A 27,774-nucleotide genomic window follows, 5' to 3' on the forward strand; every position below is an offset into this window, starting at 1 on the left:
AAGGAGGCAACATTTGCCCCATTTTTAATATTTCAGTCTGACTTTTTAACCACTCAAAAATGCAGTTTGTTTTATGTAGGCGCAGCCTGAAGCAAGTTTATGATGGAAGTGAGAGAGAGGGTCTCTGAGGGCATGGTTTTCAGCTTGTTGGTGCTTTAGTTCTCAATGGTTAATCACTATACACCAGCCCCAGCAACTGTTGACACAAAATAGGTGGAGATCAGGTCTGTGCAAGCAGAAAATACCAGAAAGGCAAACTATATGTAAACATACTTCAGACAGATTTGACAAGAATAGACCTAAACCTGACTTGCTAAGAAACAGTGAATTCCCCTTTCTGCTAGGGCTGTTTCCCCTAAGACAAATTTCTTTTCAAAAGAAAAATAGTAACATTTTAGTACTGAAATATGTTTATAAAAGGCAACTGAGTTATTTGTCCCTTTGATTCACGTGGTGTGAGCCTAGAATATGCTCCTACATGTAGAACCCATGTAACGTCATCAAGCCCTTCCTTCAATTTGGAGTTGAGCCAATTTTTTTTAAATGAAACTTAAAAAGTTATTTTTCTGACCTATAAAACTTGTGCAAAGGAGCAAATGTATTACATTTAAATAGTCTTTTAATCTTATCTGACACTTGACAACCCATTAGTTATAGATTATTAATGCATTGATGAAAAAAGTTTGTCAGGTACAAAATCACTGTAGAAAAAGACTGAATGCCTGAGGAAAAAACAAATTTTGCTACACAATAACTTTGGAAATACCAAGCCCATTATCTGTCATGCTCTTCTCACAGAGACATATAGCAAACTGCTAAAAGAGCAACTGATTTATGTTTATTAGCAAGTTTAAAATGATATAACATGTTTTTTCATGTCTTGTGATATTTAATTTCATACAGCATATGTTCAACACTCAATGATTTGCTTATTTGAAATGTAGAAAAGTATTTTAAAAAATGCTTTACCTGTTGACTTTCTGGCAACCAAGAAGGTGATTGTTTTACTTTTGGGCAACCTAGACTAGGTTCAGTAAGCAGAGGCAGCTAGGTGGTAGAGCACTCGAATCAGAGTCAGGAAGACCGGAGTTCAATTCCAACTTCAGACACTCACTGCCTGTATCACCCTGGGTGAGACACTGAACCACCTTCTACCCAAGTTTCCTCTTCTGTAAAGTGAAACTGATAATAGTACTTACCTCTCAAAATTGTTGTGAGAGTAAAATGAAATATCTGAAAATGCTTTGCAGACCTTAAAATGCCATACAAAAGTGAGCTATTATGAATGTCAGGTGTCGCCAAACTCCATCCTAATGATTTTATTTACCATTCCTCCTCCTCTTTGTGGTTATTTTCCCCTTTCCCCAAATTATATACAGATTAGGAATTGGAAACATTTTAAGTGATCTACCCCCATCACAAAGTTAACAATATAGTCAAGACCAAAACTCAGGTCTCTTTGCTCCCTACCCACTGTATTTTTCAACAGGCACCCCAGCTCCTCCCCTTAGGCTGTTTTTGAATTACATATTTGCCCAACAATCTGAAAAGAGACTTTGTTACTAAGGCCTCAGACTGGCCAACAATCAGCCTCTGTAAGTGGGCTATCCTCAAACCTAATTTGTCTCTTCCTTCTTGAAATATGATGACTCTCTTCACTAATACTTGTAATGCTCTCTTCAGAAAATACAGTCAAATTCTAGCAGAATGAAAATAAAGGGAAGATATTGAATATTTGTAATTAGGAAGACCAAGATGATATGTTGCAAATAACCAATAGAATGACGAGTGAGTTATAAGAGGCAGTTGCTGACCTATATACATTAAGTGCATATCACACCATATAGTCCATTGACTTTCACCTTGACTTAACTGGGATCATGCTTACATTTGACACACATGACACAGAGTGAATCGGTTTCCCAACAAATTCAAGCCTATCTCTCTCTTGGGCCCTTGCTAACAGTGGGGATCCCTGATGTATGAATGTGCTCTAACGATTTCTGAAGGTGCTCTAATAATTGAAAAAGCTCCTTCTGCCCATTCAGAGGTCTGTGGTCTTGGGAGGTCCTCAGAACTTCTAGAAGGCAGCAGAGGTAACTCAGCTGATGATAAGAAGCAGTTAGATGACATTGTAGACAAAAAAAATCTGTTTCTTATCTCTCAAACCCTTCCTTTCCACTTAGAATGTAAGGCCCCAGGGACAAAAAGGAGAGTAATTCTCCCTCTGCCATGGTTTGGGAACACTGACCATTTCTGTTTGAGGGGTCTTCAGGTGCTTCATAGTATCAATGAAGTGATCTGCACAGCAGATAAAAGCCCCTGTGTAAAATGTGTAAACTTGTGATGCAAAAATAGACAACTTACTACACTTTAACTGGCTACGAAACCATTTTGAAAGAGGATTGTTTTACTGGAAATTTAAAAATCTGCAGACAAAAGCAGTGTCTTATGATGAACTCCTAAGATTCTCTGACATGACAATACCTGATGGTTTCTAAATTCACAGCTCTTCTCCCTGCGAGCTATTTGCTCAGCTTTTCTAATAATACCTTGGTTTCTGGCAGCTCTCCAGGACTGTCTCAGGCAATATGCAAGCTAAACATTTTTTGACTGATTTCAATATTTTTTTATGAGTAACTAGACAGCATTTTATCTAGTGAGCATTACTGATTGCTGTAATCTAAGCACAGAGCAAGAGACTGTAAACATAATGTTATTATTACAATTGACATTCAAGGTGAAAGGCATAACAATTAGCTAAGACTCCATGGAAAAAATTAAATAAAATGTATTGGGGGCTATTCTCTCTATTTTCTTCTTTTTTAAAAAATACTGCACCTGTTACTCCATTGTTCAGTTAGAAAAACCTAACTCAAATTTAGGTTACACAAGTTCCTAAGGATACAAAACCTAAGATCACCTGCTTAACAAAATTACTTTTTGTGCACTTGCTCTCTATCCCTGGATAATTCCCAGATAAGGGAGGTTTACTAGACCTCACTTTCATTTTCTTGTTGAATAACAAACATATAACACAGTACTTCTTACATGGTACACCTTTTTCTACATGCTTTCCTTGCTTTTCTGTCATGTGTCTGCTTAACTTTATTGACAAAACAATCTATGCTTAATGTTTAAACAGCATCTGTAAATGTATTATTAAATTATAGTGGTAAGAAAAAGCAAAACAATTCTGTGGAACCCCATGACCCCTGATTGATTTTTGGATCACAGAAGTTGAAGGGATAATTTGTGAATGTTTTAACATTTACAACTAAACAGGCACCTACCGTTACTGGATCTCTGATGACTTATAAAAGTATTTCATAGATTACTGCAATCATTCAAAGAGAAATCTGACCTTTACTAGTTTGAACTGTTTACGATAATAAAACGGATCCTATTTTCTTAAAACAAGCTCACATTCTACCTGCCAGTAGTAGCATAAAACTGCTAAGGATAACATACTTTTTACTGGTAGTAAATTGGAAACAATGCCTGAATGCTCTGCAGTTTTGAAGGCAGTAAATGAAGGAACTTAGGAAATCTGGTATGAGCACTAAATCTGTGAACTACACCAGAGCACAAGTTCCCACACAATGACACCTCAGATGTTAAGATGCTTGGTGGAATTTTATATACATATTGATAGAGAGTGATTTTCTCTCTGCACACAGATTGTATTTTATATATGATAGACTTTTACACATAAAAACCACATTGCTTTCTCAGAGCATAAAGAAATAATCTTTTAATATCATTTCCTTAATGGCAGAGGGTTTGGCTGGGGGAAGTAGTAAACAAGGAAACTGTCAAGATTGTACAATAAACTCTGGACTAGATCTCTGCCGAGTTAATAAGTGATTGTATCTCACTTGCTGAATGGTTCAAAGAGCCCAACTTTTCATCATCAGAAAGAAAGCACCTTTATCTTCTACTCTCTTCCTTGAATTTTCCTGTCTATAACATTTGGTACAAGTATGTGTGTGCATATGTGTGTATGTAATATACATATGTACATATACATATATAATCCATGTTACATATGTGTATGACATTGGTACAATATAGATACACACATACATACACACATATACACGTACATTTATACATTTTGTTGAGGTTATCATTGTTTAGTCTTTTCTCCATGACCCCTTTGGGGTTTTCTTGGCAAAGATACTGGAGTGATTTACCATTTCCTTCTCCAGCTCATTTTACAGATGAAGAAACTGAAGCAAATAGGGTGATGTGACTTTCCCAGGGTCACATTGCTGGTAAATGGCTCAGGCCAGATTTAAAATCAGGAAGATGAGTCTTACTGACTTCAGGCCTGGCACTCTATCCACTGTACCACCCAGCTGCCCTGATACATACACACATATGCATGTATATTTATAAATGTGTATGTGGTATTTTATTTCACTGTACTACACTTAAGGTTTAAATTTTAAAAGGTGCTATTGACCAGTGTAGGAGGACTAGAGATCCAGTATCTTCTCCCCTTTCCTATTAACATTCAGCCTAAACAGTTCTGAGGGATTTGAAAACACTACTCAATCATCCTAAAATCACATTTGATTTAAATTAAAATTATAAAATGACAGATATCTTAATGAATAAAACAAACTTCTAGCTTAATATTTAATAACCTTTCTCTACTTGTACAATAGAATTGTCTGCCACTTAAAAGAAGACAAAAGGCAAAAAAAAAGCTATCACTGATCATCTTTAAATTGATTATCACATAATGGCAGTTTGGGGAAAGGTGAAGGATATTCTAGATATAGATATCTGTGTGTGTATATATGCATATATACATATATTTTTATATATGTATGTATAGATAGATTACATCTATATCTACATACACATCTATACACACACATATATATATATACACACATATCTATATCTACACCTATCTATACATAGTATATATATACATACACATACACAAATATACACACATACATATGCTATCTTTAGGCCATAAGATTCTATTTTTTAAAAAAGTTTTGCATGGTGGTAAGCTGAGGGCTATACTCACATGTAAAGTAAAAAATTTAATTCAATATTACATAGCTGCAATAAAAATACAACATTTTGATCTGAAGTTATCTGAATAACTGCCTCAGTTCTCATTTAATTTAGTAGTATATACCTGGGCCAAGATTTCTTTTTGGTAAATTTTACAATCTATAAATAATAGCCCAAATTACAGTAATACTACCGATGAACCTTTTGGGGGTCCATTTACTTTCCCCTTTGACTAGTGCTCTAGGCAGAAAGCAATAGTTTATAAAATTATTTCACTTTTACTCCAGATTTTCTCTTATACTTGAAATGTCTTATTGCTTCTTATTGAACATTCCATTCTCTTTAGCCTAAGAACAACTATTAGCCAATAGAAGTAAAAATTTTGAGCTCTAAGAGCTCATATTTCAACAGGGCTTTCAGGTATAAAATGCACTTCCCTTCTAACAACTCTATGAGGTCTGTATTGCAATTAGCATTATCCCCATTTAATAGAGAAGAAAACAGATTCCGAGAGATAAGTAATTGTTCATGATCATCTACATAGCTGTAAATATTTGGAGCCAGAATTTTAGCCTGTCTTAGTTAGGTGTATCTGGAAGAACTTTAGAGGTGGTCCTACAATAAAACTAAAGGAAGACTAAAAGAAAGAGAATATATTTTTCAGTTCTAAAATTAATATATTTCTATATTAGAAACTCCAAAACTTCTATGCTAGGCTAATTATCTAACATGCATTCATATTTTTCTTGTACATTATATGTATTCCCATATGCTATGTTGCTGCCAATAATTTATGACTGATCTGTACCTAGGCTGCCCTTCAGCATTTTATTTAATCTCTGCAACAGTAATTTACAATGAATCATCCGTACTAAAAAAAATGCACATTTGTGTTGACAAGTTTTGAGGAGTCTAAGAGGGAAGACACAAAAATTTAGAAAGTTGTTGCTGAGTAACATGAGGGTAAATTGACAAAAAACTAACTCTTGTAAAGTTGATGTTTTTTTTTTCAGAAATAAGCAACTTAGGTTCTCTTTAGATAAGTATTCTATCTATGAACAAGTTTTTAAAATCCCCCAAACCCTTTACATTCTCCTCTATCATTAAAGGAAAACAAAAACTCTTCGGTGGTTATTTTCCTTTTTAGTTTATGAATGAGATATGATTATAGATTTTGTCCTATCATCAGTCTCCTTAATATCCTTTCTGGATATTCTTGTTTTCAGATCATAGAACCTTTAAAACCAAAACCAAACACTGGAAAGTCATTTTTTTCCACCAAACGTGAGTAAAAAAATGCCTGTTCTACTAGGCAAATTCAAGTGATTTGGAGAAACTTCCACAAACAATGCAGTTATATTTGAAACAACTGTCAAACTCAGGACAATGACGTACAAACAAGCCAAACTTACATGTCTTTTATACATATATCATATTTACATAGAGAAAGTAGCAATGATAGTAAGATACTGGATTCATTTTCTTAAAGTGAAACCAAAATAATTTTTCTCATGCTTAAAGTACCACGTTCAAAAGTTGAAATCATAGTGAAATTGACAGCATACTTTACTGCACTTTAAAACTTATTTCAAAATTCCTTTTCTTTAAACAATCTGTGACTTTTGGAAATCACATAAGGATTTTAGTCTGTACCTCCTTTTCCAATGATAGCATTAGAAACAAAAATAAATAAAGGAACTTTTCCTCTAGATTCCTGATTCCTAACGTGATCTGGGAAATAAAGGAAAAAAAAAAACAAAGCAAAACCAAACAAAGTACCCCCTTGCAGCATTTTTATAGAGTTCAGGAAAATGGCACTGGTAACTTTCTCAGATTTACTAAAAACCTAGCCTGTTCCTTCATCCACAGGAAATGTCCCATAAGGTTATTATTGCCCATGAAAACCTGCTTACAAGAGAACTGTTTCACTGGTAGCTAAGTTTATAGATTGAGTTTGCTAGCAACGGTAAGGAGAGGAGGTGGTGCCAACACATCACCTGAATGAGAGAGTACACTTCGTCTTTCTCATTGAGGGAGTTCACTGTGCTCTTTCCCCTTAATCTTGGAGCATTTCTCAGGGGGCATTTTAAGTTCATGTGACTCCTATATGGTATAAAAGTACCCAGCAGTCAGCTTAAATTGGAAGAATATGCAAATGTAGAAGTTGACCTAGAAAACGTCTACCCCAAACACATTTTAAAAGATGAGTCAAAATCTATGACTGTAAAGGGGCTTAGAAAAATAAGATGCCATAGTAACTTAAAACACACACATACACATGCATACACGCCAGCGTGATGCCTAGTAACACATTTAGATACTACACCCAGCACTCTGTTCCCTATCCACTGACTAAAAGGAATGAAAAAAGGGATCTCCCAAGGCTGCTGTAAGGTCACAGAAATTGATAACCCTTACAAGCAATGCTTGTGTGAGTCTGTCTGTGTCTCCCAGATAGGGCACTTTGTAAATTAATCCTCCAAAGGCAAATATATTGTAAGTGGCTCGTTATCTCCAAAGTACTAAATTGAAGAATACATGGGATTATATTGACAGAAATTACATTTTCTGTAATGGGGTTTAATATATCTGAAATCTCTCCCATAGGCTCCTAGTCTCTAACAGAGAAGGGTTTGTTAATGTAGGTGCATTGGACATCTAGAGCAAATTTATTCACTAAAATGGATTAGGCCATGTAATCAGTGATTCAGCAATATTAATCTCTGACACTTATTGAATGGGGAAAAAAACACTTCTGTCTTCAAACTGGGATTCTATGGGACCTTGTGCCCTCATTGGGCTTTTGGCTTTTTCTGAGTTTTGTTTCAAAATAGATAAGGTTTCTTAATCATAAACACTAATCTAATAATATTAAGACAATTGCTTAGTTACACTTATTTTACAAGGTATTCATTTTCTACACTCTTCAAAGAGATGCTCTGAATTACAAAATAAAGCTTTGCTTTCAATGCACTCACAAAAGGCAATAAATCATACTTTTTCAAAGCCTTGTTGCCTCACCAGTGCACAATGTCAGTATGATGTTGGCTGGTACTTAGTACTTAATCTTGGCCTTCAAAAATTCAGAACTTAAACATTAACTTAAGAATCACACCACACACCCCTCAGGAGGATCAGGTTTTGAATAGCCTTCTTCAAATAGAAATATTAAGAATTTCTTCTTTTCAATATGCTGGTCATATAGAGGAGAAAAGTTCCCTTGACTGACAATAAGAGAATATAGATTCTGATAATGCATTAATGCAAACTTGACATAAGAGATGATGAATTGACGGTTCTCTGGTAAACACGGATTTCAATATTTCTTGAGTTGCTGATTATTCTGAGGGGGGGAAATTTTCCTAATATTTTTTCTGGACAAGCACTTTTAGTTCCTGCTTGAAAATGTATCATTTTTTTAAAAAATGAGAATAAGTACATTGTACTTTCCACACTTCTATTAAAATTCCTCGGTGCCTTCTGTCAATGAATGTAGACCATTTTCACCTTTGCATCAACAAGCCACCAGGGAAAGCTGCAATGACTGGGTGTGTCTTCTTAATGCAAAACATTAGCTGCAGGTTGCCAGAGGCTCGAATACTGATTATGTGTAAACGTCAAATTACTTACCAATTGTTCACTTGAAGTATAGTGAGGCCTGTGTCTTGTGCCAGCTGCTTTTTCTGTTCTTCAGAAGGGTAAGGATGCTGAAAGACAAGAAAAATATATGTGTGGATCAGACAATATTTAGGCCATTTTGTCAATAACCTAAGTGCCTACTGAAGTCTGTAATTAAAGGTGAAAATGCTGAGGTGTGTCACTCTTATTAATGGAATACTACATCATCTAATTAATGGCAGTAAAAGACAAGCCAATTACAAAGATTACTGAAGTGTATAAACAGCTACTTAGGATACTTGCAATACCTTGATACTGAGTTTATCCTTAATGGGTTTATTTGTTGCAATTCAAAGTTGAGTACAGTATTTTCTGAAGGCACATGAATAAAAGTTAGGATCTAGTGGTTTCTCTTGCTTTGCTTTGCATTAGAACTGTAGAAATTCAAATTAACTTTGGCACGCAAATCTCCCAATCACGTATGAAAGTGGAAAGAACCTTCAAGGTTATCAACAATGGCTCCCTCATTTTATAGATTAAAAAAACTGAGGCCCATAGAAGTTAATTAACACTGAGGCCAGCACTTCTTACACTGTACTACCTTACATAAATGTCCAGAATTAGAATAACTACCTTTCAAAAATCACCAACAATTTCACTTTGCATTCAGTATTCCACAATAAACTTCAACTAAAATATATATCCTTTGTGTCGATAAGTGCTAGAATCTTCAGCGTAATTCAAAATAGTGTAAAAAGGCTGTTTTCAATTTGCCTAAGAATAAACAGCAAAGCCTTCTTATGTGACTCAAAATAATACATAGGTGTAAACAAGAAATGAATACCAAACAAACAAGTTACAAGATCAGCAAAGGCTAAATTTAAATCTACATTTTCATAGAATAAGCAAACCAAACAAATCATAACACAATCACACAGATTAATAATACACAAATCATAATTGTAAGTCCTATGTTTGAAATGGAAAGGGTGGCAACAGTCATAAGTAGTTTTTATGGTTCAATTGTATCCTATCCTTTGTGACCTGATTTGGCAAAAGTGGTTTGCCATTTCCTTCTCCACCTTATTTTACAGATGAGAAAATGAGGCAAACAGGGTTAAGTGACTTGTCCAGGGTCACACAGCTAGGAAATGTTTGAGGCTAGATTTGAACTCAGGAAGATGAGTCTTCCTGACTCAGGCCCAGTATTCTATCTACTGAGCCACCTACCTTCCCCTTATTAAGAATGCATACATCATAATCATAAGTTTGTGACTGAAATAAAAAGGGTGGCAACAGTCAGAAGACATGGATTCAAATGAATTCCTTGTCACTTACTGGTGACTGTATAGCCTCAGGCAAGTAATTTGGCATTTTGGAACCTTGGTAGATAAGAGATTTCTTAACCTGGAATATGTGAAACTTGTTTTGTAAAACAATATTTTTATAACAGTATTTCAATACATTTGGTTTCTTTTGTAATCCTATTTATTTTACTTTATGCTTTTAAAAATATTAGTCTGAGAAGGTCTCCATGGGTTCCACCAGTCTGCCAAAGGGATCTATGGCACCTGGTCTAGATGATCTCTTGAAGTCACTTCCAGTTCTAAAAATGCCCAATTCTGAAATCTACATCTGGAGTAAAAAGAGAGTCCTGAAAATATAATCTCCTTCTCTAACACCATTCTATTAAATGAAAATTAATAAGGACATCACATCCCAGTGAATTTTAGAGGTTAAGAAAATGTTTGGACAAGCAACCCAGTTTTCTATTAATTGTAAGTAAGGCAATCACAATATTGAATTTAACTGCCTGTATCACCTAAACCAAATTTTGGTCCACGGAAGGCTAATTAGCATAGCTTTAAATATCTGATGAGATGTGATTTTAAAAAATCAAGTTACTGACCATTTCCATACTCCTATATGTAATGGTAAGCATATCCTATAGGTACATGTATGGGAATTATTGTAAAAGGAAAGGCAAGTATGAGAAGGAAAGACGAAGTCTCAATTATTTCCATAGACGTAATCATCTTTGGTTTTGGCATTTAATCAATAAGTATACAGTTACAATGAGGGTTTATATTTATAGAATGTGGTACCTTTCTTTAAAGAGCCTCAGGTATTTTATAGATGAGATTTTAATTAATTGTCAATATATCCCTTCCAAGGAAGTAGAAAGAATGTATGTATTGTCACTCCCATTTCACAGATGAGAAAACTGATCAGGTGAAGAGATCTGTCCAGCATAATATCTGTATCAGTGATTGAGCTCCTGATCTCCATAATAGTGTTCCATTGAACTCTACAAGAGTGAATGGTAAATTCACTTAGTATATATAATCTGCGTCAGTCCACATTGCCATGGACTAGAATTTACTTTCTGTTGAAAAGCAGAAATGAAGACAATCATGAAAGACTGTCAAAGACTGGTGTCTACAAGACAACTATGCTATACTGAGTTATTGTTGGGTTGTTTTTCAGTTGACTATTTGTGACCCCATTTGGAGATTTCTTGGCAAAGATACTGGAGTGGTTTGCTATTTCCTTCTCGAAATCATTTTACAGATGAAGAAACTCAGGCAGACAGGGTTAAATGACTTGCCCAGGGTCACAGAGTGATTAAGGATCTGAGGCTGGATTTGAACTCAGGAAGATGACTGACTTCAGGCCTGACACTCTCTCCACTGTACCACCTATGCTATACCATACCATATCTTCAAAACTCTACCACAACAATGGGTATCCATGAAACCTTTTCAAAGATAACAGAATTGATAAACCTCACAACGCACTGAGGTAGCAAGATACAGTAGATAGCATGCTGGAGGTGGAATCCAAAAGATGGGTGGAAATCCTGCCTCTGCTACTTCCTGGCTCTGTGAACATGGGAAGAATCCCTTAAGCTCACTGGACCTCATAGGATAATAGAGATTTAAAGCTGTAAGGGACCACACACACACACACACACACACACACACACACACATACATTTTACAATTGGGGAAACTGGAGCCCAGGGAGTAAAGGAACTCTCCCAAGGTCACATAGGTTGTCATCATTGTTGCTTTCCTAAATGGATAAGACTGGACAAAATTCAGTGCCAGAATGATATAATCTCTAAAAAAAATAATAAAAATTCCCACAAAACTTTACTGAAGTGTATGAAAGCAGCAGCAGAAGGGATTTGAACCTAGGCCATCTGATTCCAGATTCTTTCTCTCCTGTACTGTATAGCCTTTCCTCATTTTTTAAACTGTAAAACGGTGATACCAATTCCCTATTACCTATCTCACAGAGTAGTTGTGAGGCTCAAGTAAGACTGTGTCCTTAAACATACATACACACATATTTGTGTTTATATATAATACATGTGTGCTTATACACATATATCACATTGCAAACTTTGTGGTGCTCTCTTATTAATAACCTGGAAGACTATAGGAGACATAGTGATTGGATCATAAATTTAGAACCTAGTTCAACCTCCTCACATAGATGAGGGAGCTGAGTCCCAAGAGATGAGCTAACACACCCAAGGTGACATGGGGGTAAGGACAAAACTATATTCTAAATCCCAGTTATCTGGTGCCAAGCTTTGCACTCCTGCCTCTATGCCTCTGCTCAAACTAATATTGTCAGTCAAGAGCTAAAAATCTCATAAACACAGTGGGTTAAATTAAAATCACATCATATGCCTATGACTTCATATCTGTACTTTCTTTTCCCTTTTGTGAAAACACATTTTACAGTAGAATAAGAATACTTCAAAAACTCTTAACTCCCACTGGATAGAGGCATGCCACAAAATACAGAGACCAAAGAAATCTTTTATTCTACCACTGGAAAATACTGTATTGCAGCTCAATGTATATAATGGCTGCATTTCCATGGTGATTCTCCCAGAATCTCATAGAGATAATATATATGTCCTAATATAAATATATACCTTATATTTTCGAATGATAGCCTAATACGGTATCACCATAGGATTGCAAGTTAGCAACAGTTTTATTCATCGCTCTGTTGCCCAACCAGAACACAGGCTCACTTTTAAATTATACAGCTGTTACATCCAGTTATAACATCCCCTGTATAAAGCATTTATCATTTAAAGACCAGCCTCATGGCATACACATGATTTTCTGCCTATAGCATTTTCTCACTTAAAGTTTTTCAGTTCTTTGGGAAGTCACTGTAAAAGAGTTTAAATGTGCTCAATAAACATGTCAGTATTCTCTTTTAGTTTACCTTGATGGCTATATCTTTTGTGTCCTATCTTATTATCTATCTTAATGTTATGACCAGAACTGGATAAAAATTAATATTTATGCCATTTATCTTTAGTTACATTGGAAATGGGGAATTGTTACAGTAATTTATTTGTGCTGTGTTTTCAGGAGTGTTTTTGCATGCCTGTTTGTGAGCAAGTTCATATACATACTTATAAAGCCAGTAGAATTCACATTTTATTTATGCAAGCATTGTCCAGAAAATCCCCTTTGAATCATTAGACTGACCAGAGTCATTAAACATTCAAAGGGCCCTAATATGCTACTCACAATCTCAAGTGCAAATTTGTGTTGCTTCTTCATGTGGCTTAGTTTCTGATTTCATAATTTAAATATCATAACATAAAAAGTTCTACTCTTTTCTTATTTTCTTCTGTCACTTTTCATGTGATCTGATTTTAAGTAATTGGAACAAACTGTGTCTAATTTCATGCAGCAATAATTGCTAAGCTGCCTCAAGCTATGAGGATTGAGCACTCTGTCTCCATTAAGCAATTTCCAATTGTTCAGGGTTGTTGTTTTTTTTTTTTTTTCCAAATGGATAAGACTGGACAAAATTAAGTACTACTAAAAAAACAGAAAGAAAGGAAGGAAGGAAGGAAGGAAAGAAGGAAGGAAGGAAGGAAGGAAGGAAAAGACCACACAAAACTCTACTAAATGTTACCCAAGCACAATTCCTAAACCATGGTATGTTTAAGGTCAACCAATTAATTTTTTTTTCTCATAGTTACTGGCTTAGTGTGGCATAAACTTTCCATTTCATGAAAAATCTATAATTGCTATAATCTCATGAAAGCCACGACTTTACATAGCTAATTCCCAGTCAGCCAAAAAATTCACAATGAGGCAGGCTTTTTAACTGAAACTCAATCTGTTCAAAATGTCTTAAGCCCTGTGCATCCTTATTATATAAGCTCTTGGTGGACATTAGGAGTTGTTCCTTGGTAGCCTAAAGAAAAATGACCTGACAAAGAACCAACATGCCACAGGCAAGACTCCTGCTAAAACATCCAAAGCCCTGTTGCATTCCCACCCACAGGGCTAGTCAGGCCTGCGAGGGCCACAGGCAGTGGCAGACAACCCACTGCAACTGAGATCAAGGGTGAGCCCGGAGAACTGCCATTTTATCCAGAAATAGGAAATTTACTCCAAACATTTACAACTAATGTTCCTTTCCTGGACATAGTGCGAATAGCACTCCCTCTCCCCACAAGACCCATTGCCTCCTCTTCCCTAGTATATTTGGCCAAATGACAAGTTTAAAAAATATTAATAGTTGCTTATAAAGAAAATACTGATTGCACTTGCCAGAGACACCAATCAACCTAATCACTTTGGGATATCAAAGCAAATTTGAACCGTAGTCCAATAGACAGTGACTTGAGACCTTTACTTTGTTGTGTACATTAGCCTCATGCCATTATCTCTTAAAAGCTTAATTATTTGCAAACAATTGATCAAGATGGGAATTTGAGAAAGGATATGCTAGGGCCACTGGGAGAGCTGCAACGCATTAAGAGAGCAAACAAAATTACCTTTAGATCTTACAATAAGAATTAACGATTGGGACTGGAGAGGAAAGCAAGGCAGTAGCTAGGAGGGTTCTTTCTGGAGTGTTTCCCATTTGATCTGCATTAACACCTCAGGAATGAATGAAAGCTATAAAACAGTGATTATGTATGGGAAGGGAAAGCTGACCCTCCCTTCCAGCATCCAAAGCACATGTGCATTAGGCTTGCCTTGTCAGGAGCAGCCGGGAAAAAAGGGGCAGGAGGATGAAGAGAGAAGGCTAGTCTCAGAGAAAATAGGGTGGTGCAACCCCATTTAATAAGAATAACCAACCTCTTAAAAAATAAGGCAAATAAAGGAGTGGTATTTTTTTATTATTTGAAAAATCAAGATTGTGCTTTCTTTCTTAGAGTCCAAATCTGAAATATTTGCCATTATTAGTGAGTTTTCTGAGCATCTACATCATTGCTACTAATAATAATGAGCTAGTATAGCAGTGATTTTTAATAACCCCATCAAGTGCAGAAAAGATAACTAGGGTGTACGCCTAGAATGGTATGAATAGTCCCTGAAAGTTTGAAAAGGCCAAAAATATCTATGTAAAATGAGAGTCTGAGTTGTCATTCTAATAGCAACAACAACAAAAAACAGAAAGTGAGAAAAAATGGCAACTTTCTAAAGAGAGTTATAACTGCTAAATTAAAGTTATATTGCATGGGTGGGTAAGTGGTTCTAAAGTATATAAAGTCAGTTGGTTCAACACACATCAGTAAGCTTGTTTAGCTGAACAATCAATCAGACTTTTTCAGATGACCATCAATGGGAAAAGAGAAGCTCTTCAGTAAATAGAGACAGAAAATATCCAGACTCATATCTTAATGACACTTCTTGTTCAACTGTACTCTTTTCATCAAATTTTCCACCCCTGGCTGCAAGTGTAGATGCCAGGACAGTGATGCACTTTATCTTATCTGTCCTGGTAACCAAGTATCAATAACATTCCCTCCCTCACTGCCTTGCCCACTATAAGAGCACATTGGAATAGCAGCAGAAAATTTGAAAATAATCCTGTACACAGCTTGCTGGTGAGATAATGGAAGGCTAAGCTGTCCCTTCTCAAACCTCAGATTAGTAATTTCTTGTGACACAGAACTGCCTCAATACTGAAACTGCAAAACAGCTATAACAAAGCAATAGGGATAGAAGCAATCTTCAAGTAAAATGTTACATGCTCTGCTTTAAAAGGTATGGGAATAGGCACTGAGGGAGCTCCTGATCTAGTGTGAGGAGTGATGGCAACTGTCCAAAAGAACCCTTATCAAGGCAATGTTCTGTTACTTGGCTGAATATGTTGGGAGAACCATTTCGGAAGTTCTTTCATCCTTTTTTCTCCAGCCCTCTGCCTCCTGCACAGCTAAGTTTAATGCATCAATATAAGCTGACCCTAAGCTAAACTCTGGTATGTGATGGAGAGATACTCCCCTTAAAGAAAATCCAACTATATGGATCTTAACCACTAGATTTCTGTCATGTAAGCAAATAAACAAACAAAAACCTTTTGTGACTTTCTCTTATAATTCTCACTGGAAATAAAGGAGTATAAACAATATCAAGGGACTTTATGCATGATATAAAAAAGAAAAGGTTGACTGATTAAGTTATAATTCAATTTTGTTTATTTTTGCCAATGTAAACTTTTCATTATAAGTAAACTTGACATTGCCATATTTTTCCTGTGCACAGTTACTGAATAGCTTACATTGTGACAATTACATTGATCGAGGATACTTTTAAAAAATAAATCCATAATGCTTTCTTATTGTCTTTCAGCTTTATGAATTAGTTTTACTGTTTCAGTGAATGCTTTTTTGTCTCCTGACTGCACATTATCAAAGAGACACTTTGTGCCTGTCATTTGCATTACAAAAGCAGTGCATGGTGTAGTCTAAGAACATAGCCTGAATTCATAGTAGTTGAGTCCTGTATCCTCACACATGTTGGAATCAAAAAGGGGAAGGAAAAAAATGAGGGTGTCTGTGCTTGCTAAGTAGCCAAAAATGTTTGGAACATCATCAGTGAAGTCACAAGATTTCAACCTGCTTTCTTAATTCTCATCCAACACACTTAGATCGCCTAACTGCACACTGACTAAATGTATTGCATTTATTGTTTCGGGCTTGCTCTTTCTGCAGCCTAGTTGAATCATTTTAACAGATGAGCCCTGTGATTTCTTTTATATACAACAGTGGCTAAGGAAGTTGCCAAGTTGAGGTGTGCAACTAGGAAAGTCAAGTAGGAGTCTATAAACTTGATCTTATCTCATGAAAATGACATAATCATCTAAGGAAAAATTGAACACTAGTTAATATTTCATAACAATCTTTGTGTTTGAAATGCACTAATGAGGCTATCTTTACAATGCAGAGCAGGGAAAACATTGTTTTATAGCCAATTACAAAGAAAGTCCATTCTGCCAATACCAAAATGGTCCTTTCAACTTATCTTATCTTTAAATTAACTTTAAGCATCAACAAAATATAAAATAAACCAAATAAAAATGACAGAGATCTTCATATTAAGGATCCTACAATCCTTTGAACTTTCTAAAAATGAAATGTTTCAGGAAATGGTAAATAGTAATTTACCTAGGCATCATTCATTAGCTACATATCTTATAATAATACCCTTTAATAATCAACATTAGTAAGTGTTTTGAAGGGATAAATGAAGATCCCTACCGAATAATAGTTCATATCTTTTTTAGTAAAGTTTAAAATTAATTAAAAGTGCTTAGCCAATTCTGCATTTTGTATATCTAAATGTAAAATTTTTATATTCTTAGAAAAACAAACATAAATGAACAGCAGAAAAAAAATAAAACATGTGAAGTGAGAAATCAGTAGTACATTTCATACTGAAAGAATCAAATCTTCCGGAGAAGATTTCCTATAAAATCATGTGTTTTCAAATTTTTAATTTCATTAAGACCTTTAGAAAAACATTTTACCAAAGCATGGACATGATTTCCAAGTGAAGAAATCACTACAGAATACCCACTGTTAGGTTCATTGGAACCTTGCCACAACACCATTTACCATAGAGCGAAATTCAGTATAAGACAAGTCTGTCTTGGATTCCATCCAAAGGAGTTTAGTTACTGAAGAACCAAAGGACCTTGTTGTAAGGTGGTCTCACCTACAAGGTGGCCTCACAGCATGGGCCCTGAGGAACCAGAGAAAGCATTTCTTTACCCTGTTCTTGTCCTAGCGATGATGGATAGGCTTATCCTATTTATTCTGAATGGGGTTAATCATGAATAGTACAATATTACTGGGGGAAAAAAAGTCTAGCCAATTTTCTTATATATTTCCAGGACTTATGGATTCTGTTTCCTTTTTCTGTACATCTGGCTGGCCTGTTAACAGAAGTATCTGTAGTGTGCTCTATAAGATAGGAAACCCAATCCAAATCAATTTGTCCATCATCTATTTATTAATGTATGTCATATCAGCTTAATCAAAAAAGAACTCTTTTAACCCAACACTAAAATGTACAGCTGTCACATTTTATTCAACTTCAAAAGAGATACTTCCAATTCTTTTTCTTTCTAAGGAGTTATTTTAAAAAAGAATTTTAACCTGAAGTCATCTTTAGAAGCATCACCCTCTCCCACCCTCCCACCCCCCAGAATTATGACCTATATGAAAGGGATCATAATAAGAATACAAATGGAGACTATTCCTTTTCATGACATCATGGTCAGAGGTACACAAGATTCCAACTCCATAAAGTAGTCTCTACTGTTGTTGAAATCAATTGTCGGTTGATTACTTCAGTCACATATCTGTTAACAAGTGGCTCCTTCGATAATTGTTTACTGAATCTGACTACACAAATTTCAAAGTGGGGTAGGGGGAGGGATGAAGGTTAGGAACAGTCCATACACTCTCTCAAGTTATAGCAAAACAGACTGTAATCTCAAAAAAAATTTATCCAAAGCCTCTACTTGTTTTGTTCAACTGTTTTTCACTTTCTATATACTCCCATTTCAAACATTCTCTTCCCTATATTCTATTTTGCAAGTTCCACTTCCAATTTGATATTATAGAAAATGAAATTTAAGTTAAGCCATGAAAAAAATGCAAAGAGAGTTTGTTTTATCAATGTGCTCCCTTCCCTGAATGTGCCTACAGAAAGAAGAAAAATGTTTCTGTTTGGGTTTTGTTTGTTTGTTTTTTTTCCACAGAAAGGGCATGTCATCAAATCCATGTTATATGTCAGGATCTTTTTCAAACTATGTGAAACTCATCTGTAGTATTTAGGATAGTAAAGTATATAGGACAGAATCTACCAATAACTTGTATAATATTTCTCTACTTTCCACATTACAATAAAGTGTTTTGAAATCAGTAAGAAAATGTACAGAAAGATGAAATACAATGATACTGTTTTGAAATATTTCTTTGTTGACAGCAATCACTAGTGCCTGAACAGATGCCCTGTCCAGCATTAAATATTCACAACATATCCTTGTAAAAGAATAAAGTACCCGTAAGTTATGAGCAGAAACAGTACATTCTTCCAGGGGATTTTCTAAGAAAGGGGTGTAAAGAAAAAGCTAGAAAGAGGACAGAACGAGGAGAGGAAGACAGAATGGGGAGGGAAAGAGAAAGGTGGAAGGGAAAGAGAGAGAGAAAGTGGGAAAGAGGAAAAAGAGAGAGAGGAAGGGAGGGAAGGAGAAAGGAAGGAAAGAGTGACACAGAGAGAGAAAAAGAGAGCACATGCTGTTCTCGATATGACTAAAGACCCCTGGAACTGGTACACATTCTCTGGTGTTAATTTTCCCACTTAAATTACAGTGATGGTGTAGCCTCATCTCATTAGAGATCATTGTCCCCAGTAGACAGTTGTGTTTATGGGGGACTCTTGCTGTTCCACACCTGCTGATCAGGTTGCTATGTGATAAAGACTGCATACAAACAGCAGACTTGAGCTTGCTGGACTGCAACTGATGAGCCTAGGCTAATTCAGGGGTGATTATGTAGTTTACTGGACCACTAAACCTCTTTAAGCTTGTAATTACTGCCTATTTGAGTAAAGAACATTCAAAAGCAATTCACTGCATCATGCCTGCCACAGCTGGAAGCAGGCTGCCAGCAGTCTGTGGGGACATTAAAATCTACAGGGACAAGGATTGAAGCACAGCTAGCAGGCACTAACAGCAGCATCAGCAGCCAAGTGTGTTCACATTCCCTCTCACCTTTTCTGACCAAGCATACCATTAAAGGTGCAATGAAAACTATAGAAAAGCAATAAAAATGACAAATAATGGTATATAATGGAAAGAACTACATTTTAATGATTTTTTTCCTTTGTAAGGACAAAATTTTTTAGTCTCTTTGCAACACCAAAAAAAAAAATCTTCCTTAACTGATACATACTACATACCTTCCTACCAAAAGTTCTACCAACGTTTTTACCTGAAAACAAAGTGCTCATCTTTTTTCTTACACATTATTATTTTTAAATGAATGTTCAACCAGTTCATGAGTTTTATATCCAGTTTGCTATATAAATGTCCTTTACTAGGAGAGATGTGATTTAATTAGTTGATTGACATTTTTGCAGTTAACTAAATAAAATGTCTCTATAATACCTGAATGAGATTTACTTTCAAGAATCACAGAAGATATAAGGGGGGGAAATCACTATTTATCAGTGTTCTCATTTTCTTTTTTTCCGTCTCCTTAACAACTGCATTTCTTTTGTATAACAAAAGTGTAAAACATGCTTTGCATTGCCTTGGATATAATTATTACTTGTCTCTAAGTAACAAAAAGGGACTGGAACTTAATGAAGGGGGATTAAGTTAATTTCTTTTTAGCTAACCGTTTCCTGTCTTTTAAAATGCAGACCTTGCTGAATATAATGTTCATGGAAAGAAAATAAATTAAGCTTTTTTACCTCTCTAAAGTCTCTACTTTAGAGTATTGATGTTAAAATATTAAGATCATGTTTACTCTTTAAAAGTATGTAAATTTGGTATTATATAAAGCCACAAAAATCCTTTCTGACTACTCCATCCAAATTCCAAAGATCTAGGGGGTTTATGTGTTATCTAGACATCACTCTTATTAATATTCATTAGATGGGGTCTACTTGCATTTTTATAAGCTGTGAGTGAAGCAAAACGAAACAACCAGAATTCTTCCACACACAGGCATTATCAATTCCACATACGCCAAACAAGAGGGTATACAGAAGCAAAGTTAAGATTCAAATGAATTTCATCTTTACTAAGCTAATTTTCATGAAACTAGTTACCTCTCTCTCATCTCAGTGCAAAAAAAATGTAATGTGTTCAGTTACTGCTACCTCAAGTATTTGTTTCTTTAAGATTATTTATCCTTCTTAAGAGTAGAATCTCATGCATATTATATTAAAACTAAAGAGCTTACCTTTATTGAAATACCTGAAAACTTTAATTGCTTATGTAACATGATCAAGCATATCTCTATAAACCTTAAGGAAATCATTTCAAAACACAGAATATCATTTTCTACAAGTTATCTGTATGTCTCCAAAGCAGATTATAAGGAGGGAAAAGAGTGGTCCACATCACTGGCCTCCAAAATTATATTTTATGTTTTTTTAAGTCATTGATCCAGACTGAGTAATAGAAAGATAGTAGTAGCAGTTTATTCGATTTTCTATGCCTGGCTGTATTCATGGCAGTCCTTAGAAGAATAAAAACCACCGGAATGGGAGATGCCTCAACCTACTTCTAGCAGGGTCCTATGGTCTAATCTGTTGACATCTCAGTCAAGGATACACCAGGAGATGAGTCTGGGACTATTTTTTAAAGAAAAGCAGACTTTTCTAGTAGTAATGCATAAACATGCAATCCGTTTCTGATTATACCCTAGAGATGACATTGGTTTGTCATAGGCTGAGTTAGGTGATTAAGTCCATGTAGGTCCTACAAAACAGGGGAGGAATGAGTTATGGCTCTGGTCTATGTCATGATTTGCCATCTAGAACTGAGCAGTAAGAAAGGGCTCATTACTAGAGGCTTGATCTCTAAAGTGATTCCTTTTTTTCAGTCATAGGTATTCAAAAAGATGGTGTCTTCAAGTATAGAGAAAGGGTGTTGTCATCTTCATTGGGGCAGGGAGAACATCCATACCAATTAAGTCACAGATTCTTGAAGATGAAGTTCATACCCCAATGGATTTGTAATTTTATTAATGTAGATATCCCTCCTAATGGTCCAGAATATGACTCAGCCATGGCTGCCCATCCTAAAGGCAGATAGATGGTACAGTGGATAGAATGCTGAGCCTAGAGTCAGGAAGACCTAGTTTAAATCTATCCCCCAACACTTACTCCCTGTATGCACTTGGGCAAGTCACTTAACTTCTATTTGCTTCAATTTCCTCAATGTAGTTGTGAGGATCAAACGGGGTATTTATAAAGTGCACAGCAGTTCCTGTCACCTAGTAGGTCCCCTGCCCATCTTGTCCACACTCATACATGTCTTCCCATACATTCATCATAGGGTTCTACCCAATATTCTAAGGGCCTTCCTGTGTTATTTGGTTGGCACATAGATATCAATGCAATGAAGGGGCTAAAGTAAATACACTGCATCTTTACAGTGTTACAGCTTCAGTGTGCTTTTACTGGAATGAACTTATTTGATCCTCACAATAATTCTGGATAGATCAATATGCCACACTATCTCTCTACAAACTATGTTAAACAACAAATGACTTTTAAAAATTGTTCTCCCAATGTAAGTGTCAAAATTTTCTAACTAAATCATCAAAGTTAAACATTTTATAGTACGAATAAAATCAGGTCTTGACATATATAAAAAGAAACTTCTTGGAGATATGTTAGAAGCTGGATTTTTAATTCCTCCTTTTAGAAAAACCTAAGTTCACATATATTTTAATTCATGCTCTATGCATATATGTGTCTTGTGCTATTTCACTGTTGATGCTCAATTGTGAATTATGTGTGGAACACCAAATTTTCTACTTTCTCTAAGTCCCTTCCTGGCAAAAGGTATTTCAAAAGTGCTTGAAATCTTTCATGTCATTAGAATATTCAATTTTGGTGATAAAGACCTTTAGAAAGATCTCAGTATGGAAGACACATAAGGACAGTTTTCAGTAGTTCTTTGTTTCACCCAAGTGAAGTCTCTGTCCCGGTGACATCAGTAGATTAGCTGTTCAGTGTGCTCCTTATCACCTTTAGGCCTTAATGCTTAATTTGTTCAAATATCTTTATTCCTAGAAACTGAGTGTCAGGATATCTGAGAACAGTGAAGATCTTCCATAATTCAGATGGTATTCACTTATCAGAGGATCTCCATAAACAAGCCAGGGCAGGACAGAATTAGCTAGATTGCTGCTATGTTGTTCTGAAAAGCATGGAACAGCCAGCCAGCCAGCCACTAGGAATGCAAAAGGCAAGAGGGTTGGACAGACAGTATGGATTTGCCCAATTCTATAGAGAGATGGATAAATGCACTTAAATATTACCCCCTCATGGTCTTAAAGAGTTCATATGAAGCTAAGTGCCTAGCTTATTCCCCCAGGGAGTTACTTTGGCACTAAGGAGACTATATCCTACATTACACATCTTACAGAGGAAAAAAAATCAATAGTCTGGCATGGCTGAATCCTTCAAGGTGTGAGGCCCATTCAAGACCAAAAAACTTAGGGATATGTTAGGGTTCTTTGTCTTTTACTGGTTGAATCTCAGAAGTGGCAAGTTGCCTACTTTCCCTGGCAGGAAATGAATGCCACATTTGGCAATAAAGAGTGCTCATGAGAAAATAGAGTAGAGGATCTTTTAACCTGGGCTTTGGTTGGGATAAGGCAAAGGGAGAACTTATCCCAGAATACCAACATAACTAAATATGTGTGTATACACATGGGTATGCATATGTGTGTGTATTGAATCCTCTGGAAACAAAAAGCATTTAGAAATATTATAGCTTTTAGCATGTTCAAAATATGAGCTCATTAATGATGTATAAAGATCATGTAATAAATTAATTTATTTTGTCAATACCAATTTTGGGGTGAAAGGATCTGTATGTCTTCCCCCCTCTTCAACAAGACACTGCCTTTCATTTTAAAAGACCTAAGTGAAAAATGTTTTAAAAGAAAAAAGAATGTCGTTCATAACAAGCCATAAGGTATCAATAAACCCCCTCTACATTTTGATCTTATTCCTTCTATGAATCCTTCTAAGATGACTGCTCCAATTTAAAAAATGTAAAATTCCATCATTTTGATGATGTCAAATGATGAACTTGACTATTATATGCATATATTTTGTTTAATGGCTTCATTTATTTTAATAACAAAGAGAAACTAGATTTTACAGATGAAAGGTTTTTTCATGGCTTCAGTGCAACTGGGATTTTAAAAATCTGTGATGTTAACCAATATGTGAAAATGGATGCTCTCAGGGGCCCTATTTTATAACATTTTATGCAATGAAAAACTACACCTGGGTAACTACCACTGTGGTATTTACCCCTATCTTAAGAATGCAAAATTGACTTGAGTATCAGAGGGGTTTGTAATTATTCTCCGTGTTTCTTTTCTCTGTGTGGTTACATCTTCAGTAAAGTGTGGCAGTGGAAATACCAAAGCAACAGAATTAACTCACTCAAGATTTATTATAAAAGAGATTCTGCAAAGCTTTGCTCTGTGATATTAGGGATAAGAAGACAATGGCACAGACCTTTTAATCCTCTGTTCAGGAAACTGCGTGTAGAATATACAATTTTATTGAGAATAAAAATAAATAGCAAGTGGATCTGAGTTAATATTTGTCTGATTTTCTTATTAAATGGATACATACGCTGAACCAAGAAACCAGAAACTTGCTGAAACTAACACTAGTGGCAACAAAAAAGGAAAATTATATACCTTCTTACACCCTAGCTTGTGTTCATTTGAAATTCCTGATTTCTCCAGAAGAGCAGATTAGTGCCACAAAAGTGTAAGCTAGCACATAGGTAAGCCTATCACCACAAAACAAAACAATTAGGCATAGGGCATGAGTACATGTTGCCATCCATGCCCACAACAGATTCAAACCAAAAGCAATGCACACAGTGCAAAATGTTTATGTAGATACTACCTTGGCCCAACATGGCAGCTTGTGATTAATAGCTGCATCCTCCTTGAGTCTGCTGCAGTGAGACCTGGGGTCTAATCCTGACAAACATACCCTTCATCTGCAGCCAGTCAGCAGATGGAATCACATCGACACTGTCAGGTTGACATATCATTCCTTCAACAATGTCAGCGAGTATTAATGTTCAATTATCTGTCCTAGAAATAACCCTCGCCTTTCCGCATTGTGTAACTGTGTTTGTGGCACAGGGGTAATCCACAAGACAAGGGCAGAAATGCCCTCGATAACTCAGTCCCTGTGAGTTGGTTATCCAACATTGTGATGACATTGCCTTGCGGTATTGAAGAAAAGACTTCTCTTTTCTTCCTTTTTCTAGCAGGTTTGAAGAACCCCAGAGACCTTTGTTTTCCTCTTAGCATGTTTGCATATTAGTAGTCCTTTCTATTTAAATAGTTGGACTTTAAATGAATTACATTGCAATATGAAGATTACACTGAGGTCGTTGTTCTTTATATATAATGCTAAGCTGTTCATTATGTTTCAGGTGCCTTTTTGTTTCATGAGTTTGGGTGTATATTATTTACCATCAAACCAAAATGACAATAGCAGACTCCTGTAGAGTAGTGTCAAGGTCAATTCAACTCCAGCTTGTAAAACTAAAGTGATTTGTCCAAGTGACATATTCCAGCCTTCCACTGTTAAAAGTGAGACATCCAACAGAGAGAGAATTTGAAGAATACATCTAAGGTTATGTATAAGTTTATGACATAAACTTATGTCACCTGGTTCACTAAAGGATACTCAGGAATTAACATAATTATTGGTAATTTTTAGTCTAGCTGACATCAAGTCACCTTTTCACTCAATTAATACCCTGAAAAAAATATTTGGAATGGTAAAAGGCTGTTATCTTTGCATCAGTTTTGTTGAATTAATATAAGCTAACTAAACTCTTCTCATAAAAGTCCTGAAATATAATGGGCAGTAATTTCGTGATAACTTCTGTCAGGACTGTGATAAAATTTTTTTTGATGCAATCTATTTTTTTGGCCAACCTTCATGCTATCTTGCCAATTTAATCAGTGGAAGCCGGTGGCACAGTGAATAGAGCACTGGGACTAGAGTCAGGAAGACCTGAGTTCAAATCCTGCCTCAGATACTTCTTGGACAAGTATTTAACCTCAACTGTAAAGTGGAGATAATAACAGTACCTACCTCACAGGATTGTTGTGAGGATCATATGAGCTAGTACTTTTTAAAAAAACAAAGTACCTAGTACAGTGCCTGGAACATAGTAGGCACTACATAAATGCATATTCCCTCTCCTGCTTCAGATTTGGGATTCAACCAATTCTCCTTCATGGGATTAATTCTGAGGATTCTAAAATACAATCAATTCACTTCCAAAGGAAACCAAATAAAAGTTATTAATATTTCATTTTGATTAATACTCAGACTTTAATATGTAAGAAGCTAATTTTATTATTGGGCATATATGTCTTGTTTCTTCAGTCTTTCTGGATGGTGCAATTTCTCTGGGACTCTCACCTCCTATCATGATTTTGACAGCCAATTAGAGGAAATATTAATAAGACAATGAACACCTCACACTATTCAAAGGAAATTGTAAATACGGCCTAAATCTTAATTAACTAATTGCTTTGCCTTAAGCATTCTTGTATTTACTTAATGTAAAGTCAAAACCCTGAAGGGGCAAGTTTGGGGTAATATTCTTGCTCTCATATGAATATTAGTGTAAACCAAGGGCTCAAGCCCTTTCACACACGATTTTTCTCACTGGTAGATGGTGATTACTCAGTGCTCCATGCCGAGGTTCCAGGATCTCTTCAGAGAGAAGTCCCAGAAGGGAGAGAGATACCAGGAAGAAGCTAAGATATAGAGGTCTCCTCTCAGAAATGATAAGACAGATCACTCCACTACCAAACTCTCACCAACTCTGCCCTGAAGCAGGCAGGAGCATGGAGTAATGGATGTCTACCAAAGAGAGAGTCTTATGCAAATGGACTTGAGCCCCTAGGTTATGTTGGTAATCCAAAAAACAAAACAAAACAAACAAACAAAAAAAATTAGCTATCTCTCCACAAATAAAACATCAAAAGGATGGTACAGTTAAGGTATTAGGCTAGCACTTTAACTTTTACCCATCTCCATCCAATACACTATCACATTCTTCTGTTTATTAAAGAACACTCCTGTTTCTTTAACCAAAAAAAAAAGGTAAGGTAAGTAAGCCACAAGACCAAGAAACCAGAAACTATATATTAACAACAACAAAAAGACCAAAGAATGGGGAATTTGCAGCTGTGGATAATAAAAAGTGAAGTGAGATTATCTTCACAAAATGATCTTTGCAATTAAATTCAACAAACATACTTCAAGTAACTATTATGTGCCAAATACTGGTCTAGGATTTTGATATTCAAAGACAAATAAAACTAACAAAACAGTCCTTGTCCACAAGAAGCTTATTATATTCTATTAGGAAGATATGAGGTGTACAAAGATAACTAAATACAAAGAAATTGTGAGGAGATCAACAAATGGAAGAATAAGGAATAACTGCATGTAGGAGATATCTTCTCAGTCATTAAACCTTGACAAGAGTTACAAATATCAAGATGCAGAGGTGAGAAGGGACAGCATTCTAGGCATAGTGGACAGAACGTATAAAGACATGAGTAGAAGGTATGAAATGTCCTAAAGAGTTAGTAGGGGATGTGGAAAAATTGAGACACTAATGCACTGTTGGTAGAGCTGCAAACTGATCCAACCATTTTGGAGCACAATTTGGAACTTTGCCCAAAGGGCTATAAAACTGTGCCTACCCTTTGATCCAGCAATACCACTCCAAGGGATATATCCCAAAGAGATTTTGAAAGGGGGAGGGGGGAGGACCTGTTTGTACAAAACTATTTATAGCAGCTCTTTTTGTGGTGGCAAAGAAATGAAAATTGAGAGGATACCCATCAATTGGGGTGTGGCTGTACAAGTTGTGGTATATGATTGTAATAGATTATTATTGAGTTATAAGAAATGAGCAGGCAGAGTTCAAAAAAAAAAACCCTGGAAAGACTTATATGAACTGATACAAAGTAAAGTTAGCAGAACCAGGAGAACATTGTACACA

At 35.7% G+C, this 27,774-nt stretch overlaps 1 protein-coding gene across 3 annotated transcripts in view; it reads right to left on the reverse strand.

Moving 5' to 3' along the window:
- Positions 1-27,774, reverse strand: part of MEIS1 (Meis homeobox 1) — a 152,627-nt gene that overhangs the window by 21,513 nt on the left and 103,340 nt on the right. For all 3 annotated transcript variants that reach the window (XM_036752821.1, XM_036752822.1, XM_036752820.1), the window contains exon 9: positions 8,671-8,747. In XM_036752821.1, coding sequence (XP_036608716.1) covers positions 8,671-8,747 — 77 coding nt within the window. The remainder of the gene's footprint in view (positions 1-8,670; positions 8,748-27,774) is intronic.

The sequence above is a fragment of the Trichosurus vulpecula genome, chromosome 3, assembly GCF_011100635.1.
Source record: "Trichosurus vulpecula isolate mTriVul1 chromosome 3, mTriVul1.pri, whole genome shotgun sequence".
Lineage (NCBI taxonomy): Eukaryota > Metazoa > Chordata > Mammalia > Diprotodontia > Phalangeridae > Trichosurus > Trichosurus vulpecula.